A 10,111-nucleotide genomic window follows, 5' to 3' on the forward strand; every position below is an offset into this window, starting at 1 on the left:
CTCTTTCCTATTGTACTAGATTGTTTACACTGTATGACATTTTTAAGTAACTTTTCTATTTTTAATCCACTGTTTTTCATTGTTCTGAAAAGTTGGGGGATGCGTACCATTTATATTCCAAAGATATATTTAAACTTGAGGTGGGGTAAAACGACTAAAACTTGTTTTAAGTGTGTTCCCTTGGGATTTTCTTGATGCTTTTGGATATAAAAGATGACTCTTTTCTAACAATGAATGCTGTGAAATACAGAGCTCTAATACCTTTCTCACCTTGCATGAGCAAGTGCTTCAAATCCTCAACAGGCAGCTTATTTCTCAAGTTAAAACTATTTTGCCATTCATGAGGATTTTTCACACTTTTGAGCTAAATAAGATACTTCAAGGAAATCTGAAATTTTTACACGAAGAAAACTGTAGTACTAATTGGATTTAAGGTCTTCAACTTCTGTTCAGAAAACACTGACTTTACTCGACAGCAGGCGGTGTACAGTATCTGATTAACGCTGCTGTGGTTGATGGGATCTGGAGCAATGCAAATGATTTTTAGGTTTCCAAGGAAACAGTGCAATAGGGGCATATGGGGGTATGAATAAACATATGAATGTATAAGAATTTATTTAAAATGTAAAAGGAACAAGATTGGAGGTGGGCTAAATATCCATATTTGCAAGGGATCTATACCCAGCCTAGCTCTTTCTATCCAGCAATAAAAAAACTTTTCGCTTGCTTTAATAGAGTCTGAATTTTGCCTGTATGACTTCTTATCAACCACAGCTCACCACGGTGTGGCTTGTTTTCTCATATATGCCAATAATTATTGTCACTATTTCTTGAAAGTTAACTGGAGAACCAAAGAACAAATTCCCATTATCGAAATAATTCATGTCTGTGGCATTAAATACAGTGCTTAAAATAGAATAGACTTCACTGAATGTTTTTACTTGTACAATTTGTTAATGTACTCTGAAGATGTGTAAGTGAGCCTTATTTTCATTAGAGAATGGAAGTCTGGTCAGAGTATCATGTTCTCCGGAGTTGCCCAAATAGTAAAATCTAAGTGGAGGTAAGAAGAAAAAGGTGAAAGTTGTCATGCTAATTAGACCTCTGATCTTTTTAGTGCAGCAGCCTGGTCTGGAAGTACTTTGTACAGATTTTTCAAGATCTGCTTTAAGAACCATCAAACTTCAAGTAAATTTGTTCAGTTATAGTAACATGGCTGTAGGGTAAATTTATTCCAAAGCTCAAAGAACTGATGACCTTGTTCAGTATGTGTGCACATGTTATTTCCTTAAGCTTAATCTAAAGTTAGTTGTGACTCTTCTGAGTTTATTTCCAGTAGTTCAGTGTATGTGAAGAGTTCATTTTTATCTTCTCCTTCTCTGTATGTTGACACGTGATATGCTGTGGTAATATTGAAGATCAGAGAAAATTAGTCTTTACAAGCTCTATCATCCTGAAACATGCCTCAGTGGTTATATTTGAAATAAACAAGAGACATCGTGTTGTGTTTTGTTAATCTCAGTTTAACAAAGTATAGTGTTTGCACTTTAAATGTATACTGCAGATATAGTAGATGAAGTTATTCTTCCTTGGTTCTAGAGGAGTAAATATTAGAAAACTGCTATATGGCCATCCTTGCGTTTTGCAAGTCTTCTAGCAAACACAGGAAGAAGCATGATTGATCAAATCTGATGAATGTTGAAAAAGAAAATTGTGATTTCAGTCATTATGAAATTACTGTGCCTAAGTAAAAATTATTGATTATGCTATATTGGTTTATTAGAGTTTGTTTTTTCAGATTTTTTTTTGGATTAAGAAATTGTTTAGCTTTGTATCAGATTAATAAATGCACTGTAATAAGACTTCCACATTTCTCCCATAGATAGGGACCACTGAGCTTGCCTCTTTTCTTGCATACCAAAGAAGTCAGCATTGAGTTGAAGGAAGTGAAAAATTGAAATGGTATCGAATGTTACTGCTTGACATTTCTCTAAATCGACATCTTTCTAATTCTTATTCCAGTTAGAGTCTCAGTCCCTCTCTATTGAAATAATTTTGATCGACGTGTCATCGTAGTTCAGTTACACATCAGTAATAATTTGATAATGGTTTTTCATGGGTAGTAGTTTTCAAGTCTTCATTAATTTCCAGATGTGTGTACCCTTCCCAAATATATAAAAAAAATTGAGGTGGGTTGTCATGGTATTACCGAACTCTGAATTTTCTGAGTTCTCAGGAATGCATTTATAGTTGCAAATATATATAATTTATAAGTAGTGATGACCATTACCTGTTTGAATGTTTTATTTTTCCTTGTTTTTCTCTTTATTTTCAGGTCTGGCAGTTTCTCTTCAGCTGCTTCATGGAGACATAGAACAAATTAGGAGAGAGTATACATCCATGTTTACCCATGGAGTGTCCATAACACGAAAACTAGGTTTTTCCAATATTATTATGCCTGGTAAGTTAAAAAGAAAAAACTCAATAAGCAGCAAAAGAAAGAACTAATGAGAAATTACTCACTTTTCAGCTGCTTTTCAAATAGATGGTGGATTCTAAAACTTCTGAAACTTTACCAGAGACATTTATGTTAGTTTTTCTCAGATAGTTAGAAGAAAACTGTGTCCCACTGGCCCTATTGCATTATACATTATATGGTTAGTATGTCAGTGTCAAAAGGTCATACAGCCATAGCAGCCTTTTTTTGAGAGGTGGAACCCTACTTCATAGCAATGAAGATGCCTGAATGCAGGACTGCTGAGCACTATGCAGAGAAAGAGATAACCAGCAGAACACTATGTACTTAGGAGCTGTTAGCTTTCTAAATAAGGATTCACAGAATTTCACTGAACAGTGTCTGGTTTCATGAGGTTTGTGTCTCAAATACTGAAAATGGATATTTTTTTATTATATTGTATGACAAATTATGCAAATAATTGAACGGATGCTAAGGAAGGTAGAAAGATTGTGTCAATGTAAATGTGAAGAAGCAAACACAGGAAGAAGATTACGGTAATGTCTATAGTTCCATCCCTGAAATTAAATTTTAAGAAGTTGAATGGGTTACTGGAAATTACAAGGCAAATATCTCTTTAAAGGAAAAGCATACTTGCAAGTAGACTAGTTTGGCATGATTACGGTGGTGTGTTGTTACTGAGAAATTTTGCTGGGAGAAACTCACATCTTAGTTTCAGCTGAGTCCACACACAATGCCTTGACTCTCACATGTAAATCACCCTCATGACTTGCAGATTTTTTATAGAGACTGCCTTCTTATAAGGATCTGTCTTTGCTTTCCTGTGTACCTAAATCAGAAGCAATCTAAGGTTCTGAGGCAAGAATAAATAAGCTTCAATATTTCACTAAGCAAGGAGGTCTTAAATAGGCCTTTAAAACTCAGTAATGAGACTCAGCTTTAGCTGTGGGCATGTATTTCTCTTGAACTTCTGCCTGAAACTTGACAACTGAGAATTCACTGTTGTTTTCTTGCTGCCAATTAAACATCTGTCCTTGTGCATCCTTGATCAGTACTACTAATCACTTAAAACATGCATAGAACACAAGTTAATAAAACAGTTTGGCCATTATTATGAAAATACTCTGCTGGTGTGACTGAATTATTTAGAACAATACAATGCATGTGTCAGCTCCATTTAATTTGATGGTAGATTATATATGTATGTTTAGTGGAAGCATTCAATTGCAATCTTATGGCTTATTGGCTAGGGTTTATTTGTGGTATTACTATTGGATCTGTAATTTGAACCAAATAAGTTTTGTAGATAATATGGCTGGTAAGTGAAAGAAGTTTTACTGAGCACACTGTAACTCCTGTTAAGAAACCTTTCTCTATTTATCTAAGATTTAGTGACCTTCTGCTCTCTATTACCAAATTTTCTAAGTTCTGTAAACAGCTCTTGTATTCCCTCATTTTCCTGTTGTGAAATAATGTGATGTACTAAACCAGGAAGAACATGTTATAGCAGAGTACTGTATAATCAGCTGCTGGAGGAGTTTCTCAAATCAGTTTCAAAGAATTGAGCAGGGTCAGTTTGTCCCTTTTTCAGTAAAAAAAAAAAAGAGAATCATTTAGGTTGGAAAAGACCATTTAGATCATTGAATCCAACCATTAACCTAACACTGCCAAATTCACCGTTAAACCATGTTCCTAAACATCACATCTACACATCTTTTAAATACCTCCAGGGATGGTGACTCAACTACTTCCCCAGGCAAGCCTGCTTGACAACCCTCTCTATGAATGAATTTTTTCTAATATGCAACATAAACCTCTCTGGCACAACTTGAAGCCTTTTCCTCTTGTCTTGTTGCTTGTTACCTGGGAGACCAACATCCATGTCACTAACAACCTCCTTTCAGGTAGTTGTAGAGAGTGGTGAGGTCACCCCTGAGTCTCCTTTTCTCCAGGCTAAGCAACCCCACTTCCCTCAGTCGCTTCTCATAGGACTTGTGCTCTGTACCCTTCACCGGCTTCGTGGCCCTTCTTTGAACTCGCTCCAGCACCTCGATGTCTTTCTTACAGTGAAGGCCCCAAAACTGGACACCGTATTCGAGGTGTGACCTTGTGAGTGAGTGCAGGGGTACAATCACTTCCCTGCTCCTGCTGGCCACACTATTTCTGATACAAGCCAGGATGCTGTTGGCTGCCTTGGCCACTTGGGCACACTGCTGGCTCATGTTCAACTGGCTGTTGACCAGCACCCCCAGGTCCTTTTCTGCCAAGCATCTTGCCAGCCATTCTTCCCCATGCCTTTAGGGTTGCAGGAGATTGTTGTGACCCAAGTGCGGGACCCAGTGCTTGGCCTTATTGAACCTCATACTATTAGCCTTAGCCTGTCAATCCAGCCTGTCTAGATCCCTTTGAGGAGCCTTCCTACCCTCAAACAGATTATCACTCCCACCCAAACTGATGTCATCTGTGAACTTACTGAGGGTGCACTCTATCCCCTCATCAGATCATTGATAAAGATATTAGAGAGGACTGAGCCCTCGGGGACAACACTTGTGACTGGACAGAATATATGGGTTCTGGTGTGCTCCTTTCTCAGTCCGGATATATGCAAAATTCGGTTTAGAAAATGTACAACTTTTATTCTCTGTTTACTGGCCTAGAAGATATTCCTTCTAAAGAGTAATAATCATCTCACTCTTGCACTGATGTGTTCCAAGGGCTGACCAGCGCAGCATGCCCTAGGCACTGAAATGCCTGCAGGAACCTAGCCTTTGAAATGCTTTTTTCTTTTAAAGGTCCCCTTTCATTTTGTTTCTTTTCTAGTGTCTTTTTTTTAGAGATAAATTAGATAACTTTAGCTTTTGCCACTGGAAATGGTCATTAATTAGATCTTATTTTATATTTTTGTTGAAAGTAAGTATGTTGCTGTGGCTAATTAGCACTTAGGTTAGGATTCTGTACCAGACTCTCTTGAATTATTCAATACGAACTACTTCATGCTGCTAAACTACAGTGTCTCTTTATAAATGCCGTATTTTAAGTCTCTTTCCTATTCTGGTGTATTTAAACCCCCTCTGACCTTAATTTTTCTTCATATCAATTCTTTTCTATTTGGAGGTTTTGCCTTTAAAATAACTAAGATCAGCTTACATGGCAAACAAGAATTTTGTTGACAATAATAATGCAAGTTTTTATAGAGCATTGCTTTTTATGTCACTGGAGCCTGACAAGGTGAAGCCACAGAATGGCCTCATGGAATGTTTTAATGAAGAACTCCAAGTGTTTTAGGAAATGAAGTAGATGGCTAGAAAAAAAGCATATATGATTTTAAAACGCTGTGAAATAAATAACTATTCTAGCTGACAGAAGCACAGGCAGTGAAAGACTCATCTTGAGAGTCAACATGCCTTTTCTGGCTTTAACCAGGCTTTAAGGACAGACTATGCAGCCACTAGTAAACTTCTTTCCAGCACCCTAGTGTGGCAGTCTGCAGATGCACGAGCAAGCACTCTTGGAAAGCTTTGTACAGCATTGAAAGACAACCGTGCTTACACCCTGAATTTCTGTGTTCACCATTTTCTGAAAGGACAACCACATCATTACCTAGTATATAAAATGTAGAAGTTCGCATTTATGAACATATTATACTTTTTGAACAGTACTTTAGATTAAAGTACATAATATGCAATGGAGTGTGAAAGCCCTTTTTATTTTTCTGTATGTACTTTTGCCAGCTTTTTGCTGGTTTCTGTAGTGCACTCTTATGGATTCTGCTTCCAAATTTGATTTACAGCATCTGTGTATCAGTGTATAACTTCAGTGGTGCGTATGCTTCTGTGTTCTAGCACATATGCATATACATTTTCCTTCACATCTCTACAGAAGATATCTAATTCCATAAAAAAGCCTCATCATTAGTGTGTGTTGTCTGGGGTTTTTAGAATTGGAACAAACCCCAGCACAGCTGTTTGTCTAAATCAGGACTTACTGGAGGAGCCATAGCTCCCTGCTAGGACTGCCAATTGTAAACAGCTTCTAAGCTATCAAGTGGTAAGCATCCACATAGTCGTGTGTTAAATCAGGACTTACGGGGGGAGCCATAGCTCCCTGCTAGGACTGCCAATTGTAAACAGCTTCTAAGCTATCAAGTGGTAAGCATCCACATAGTCGTACATCTTCCTTTCTTGTGCTTATCAGACCAGAACTTCATCTGCTTTATTTAAGCTATGCTGTTCTCAACAGTGCTAAGTTTATTACTGGTAGTAGTTGTCTTAACTACTTGGTACATTCAAAGAGAAAATCCATCGAAGTATGAAACATTAGCACACAAAGTAATCTGATGTGTTTCTGTAGAATCTGTTTTTTCACTAAGCAATTCAGTTAGGTCCATCCCTTAATTCCTGGAACATTACCTACCAACTTACTATATGCAGTTTTTTTCTATAATATTAAAGATAATTTTTATTTAAAACAGCTATAGGTATGGTTTTGAAAGGCTTTGTATCTTAGAGAGGCCAGCACCTTGCCTCCAAATGTCTTAGTCCATAAAATGTACTGTAATGTATATACGATTGTCCTGTTGGCTGAAATATCAACAGACTTTCATAGGTGGATATCAGTTAGCTATAGACACCCTTTTTTCAGCTTATGATCTGATCCAGTGGCATTACTACTGCTGAGATGTGACCACCACTTCCTCTGAGTTAATATTCTTGTATTTCTTTCTGTCCATCCAAATTATTAAACTCTCATATTAGAAGAGGTTAAAGAATTGTTAAGTCTGTTGGCCATTGTTTCCCTTGTAAATAAGTTTAGAGGGTCTATGATGCTGGTACCTATAGCTGAGCTAGTCCTGGCTGCAAAGTTCTTGTCTTAAAATCCTTCACTCTGAATTTTTTTGGTCTTCTAATTCTGTGGTATCATTTCTAAATAACATAGCTAAAGACTCTATGTGAAGCTGCAGTGTTAATTTTAATAATGGAATTTACATACTTTCAGACTTATTTGTCAAACAATAAAAGCAGCATTTTGTTTCTCAATGTTTGTCTTTTTTACCCCGCTAACAATTTCTACGGATTCAGCAGATAGAATGAACTGCCCAGGATGTTGCATTGCTTTTAAGTTTCCTACAGTAAGCTTTCATATGCTTAATTTAGGGAAAATAATTTAGGTATTTTACCACATCTGCATTGCTTTGCATTTATCAGTCTTTAACTTTGTTAGAAGTCCTTTAGCTATCCAGTTAAACCTCTTCAGAATCCTGTCTTTGAAAGCTACTCGTTACTCCTCCACCTGGATTATTAAAAGTTCTTTTATTCTTTTCATGTGCAAGTACCCTCTCTCCATCTTTCTTACTTTCTATTTTCAGCAGCTTTTATCATGAAACTGGAACTAGCATCATTGTCTTTTTATAAAAATGATCTCATGAAATGCTATTCTTGTTATAACATGCATTTTTTTCAATGATGTGATTTAGACTAGAAGCATATTCCCTCTTTTCAAAGCTTTGAATAAGAATCTGGAGAGCAAAAATGTAAAGAAAGCTATGGAATCTGTTCTCTTCATTATGCTAAGTGTCTGTATCTGTCAGTGAGCTTGGACTTAGTAAAAAGCTGTTGATTCTAGGAAAAGAAATATGTCTGACACACTTAAGCATTTTTCTCCCATGAGCAGTGTTATGAATTTTTCCAATCTTCTTTGTGCTGTATGGAGTACAAAAAGCCTAAATTTAACACCTGCCATTGTTTACTGTTCTGGTTTCCAAGTCTCCAGAAATATATATTTTTAATTACTGAAAGTAATATTGCCTGGATATAATGGTTACACAAAACATGTTTAAGCAATATTGTGGCGTGAAGACACCCTGAATTTTGACCTTTCGCAAAACTGTGGTACTCTATGGAGAATATCCTCTGCTTTCCAAATCCTATTTTAATACTTTTTTTAAGCTTTGATCCTATCTGCCAAAGGAATTATAATTTCTACAAGACACTGGAGAAAACAAAGATACTAATATAAGACTACATACTTGGTTGGTCAAGGGAAAGGTGCTTTTTTATTGTTTTCCTTCTGAAAAGTGGTTCATAGAAGAGAACTGTGGAAAGGGAACAAATTTGATTGGACTTCCCTTGATTTAAAAATCTTTGGAAGTGGAGAATGGCGAGAAGGGTCTTGTGCAGTTCATAGTATTTGTAAGAGTAAGATGGCTTTCTTTTCAGCATAGAATAAGTAGCAGTGATGCATGGGAAGTGTATACAAGGATAGTTATGGCTTGGAAGACTTTCTTCAAAGAATCAGGTAAGGAGCACTAGTAAACAAGTGAATGCTTTAGCTCTGTATGAATAAATGGTCTTTCAAAACTCTGTTGGAAATATTTTCTTTGTATTGCAGCTATGCAAAATCAAAAGGTTAAAGTTTTCTGTAAAAAAAGCTTTAAGTAATTTATCCCCCACTTATTCAAATCAACTTGTTTTAAATCTCATTGTTAAAAGGAAGAGGAAAGAAAGAAAGTCACAGAGCAATTGGGCCTTATGTGGTGGATCTACACTCCATTTGAAATGTGAAAGTTTGAGAATCCCTCATAAAAGGCATTTTGTTTGTTTAATCAGCTGTTTTCTATAAGTGTTTCTTAAGGCTTGTTGAGAGTGTCTGTAATAAAGCTGAAAATGCAGGTAATGTTCTGTTGAAAAAGGACAGTGAGGTAAATGAGAAAAGGAATCTCTTTACTTACCTTTGCTTTTGATTTAAATGCCAGCGCTTACTTTATCCAATAGAAAAAAATGCAGTAGTATTACCAGTCACCAATGCTTGTGAAACTCTACCACATATAGAGTTGTTTTAATGTTTGCCTTATATGAACAGGAATATCAATGATAATAGAAAAACTAGCTATTGGTATATACATAATAGAAATGGTCTCATTTCTTTCTGCCCATTCCCTGTCATATGCTTAAATGCAGACACACACCCCACCCTAAATAAATTTTTCTCAAGTATCACCCAGAGGATCCCAGTCTCAGGCCTTTTCTTTGAATGTGTGTATTTAAGGACTGAGGATAACATTTTCTCATCCCTGAGTCGTGTGTGAATATTGTTGATAAACAGTAATTATTTTTAAATTGGTAGTTGCTGTCAGAATGGTTTAGATTTGCACACTAAAAGCTCTAACTATCAGAGCTGCTATCATGTTCAAATACAATCATGCTGTGTTTTGTTACGGTTCTAAATAATCAAATTCGGTTTTATTTCACTAGAAAGCTTTTTGAGGATAGATGGCAGACTAAACTCCTTCCTTTCTAACAAAGACAGCTACCTTTGATTTTTGACAGCTATCTTCACTTTGAAAATCTTGTTCCATATTAATATGCTGCAAGAAATTCAACTGTTTTCAATGTGATTGGAATATGAGAAATGTCTTGTTATATCTGTATTGCAATTGTAACTTACAGCTTCCTCAGCATGAGTTTGAAAAGTTTTGTAATGAAGGATCATTATTTTTGAGGCTTAAGTTAGGTACAAATGTTTCTAGAAAAGTAAAAGGACAAACAATACATTCATACAAATGTTCTCCTGATGCTTGTCCTGATCCGACCTTCTCCTTGCTAGTGATTTCCTGTGGTGTTCCTGTTACCTGAGTTT

General features: G+C 36.2%; 1 protein-coding gene across 1 annotated transcript in view; it reads left to right on the plus strand.

The window, feature by feature from the left end:
• The window catches only part of LOC104501788 (dedicator of cytokinesis protein 4), a gene marked incomplete at both ends in the record, with an annotated part of 82,100 nt that overhangs the window by 51,915 nt on the left and 20,074 nt on the right, over window positions 1–10,111 (plus strand). The window contains one exon of the mRNA XM_010145662.1: window positions 2,336–2,461. Within this exon, the coding sequence (XP_010143964.1) occupies window positions 2,336–2,461 (126 nt within the window). The remainder of the gene's footprint in view (window positions 1–2,335; window positions 2,462–10,111) is intronic.

Source organism: Buceros rhinoceros, unplaced genomic scaffold (genome assembly GCF_000710305.1).
Source record: "Buceros rhinoceros silvestris isolate BGI_N320 unplaced genomic scaffold, ASM71030v1 scaffold4461, whole genome shotgun sequence".
In the NCBI taxonomy this organism is placed as follows: domain Eukaryota; kingdom Metazoa; phylum Chordata; class Aves; order Bucerotiformes; family Bucerotidae; genus Buceros; species Buceros rhinoceros.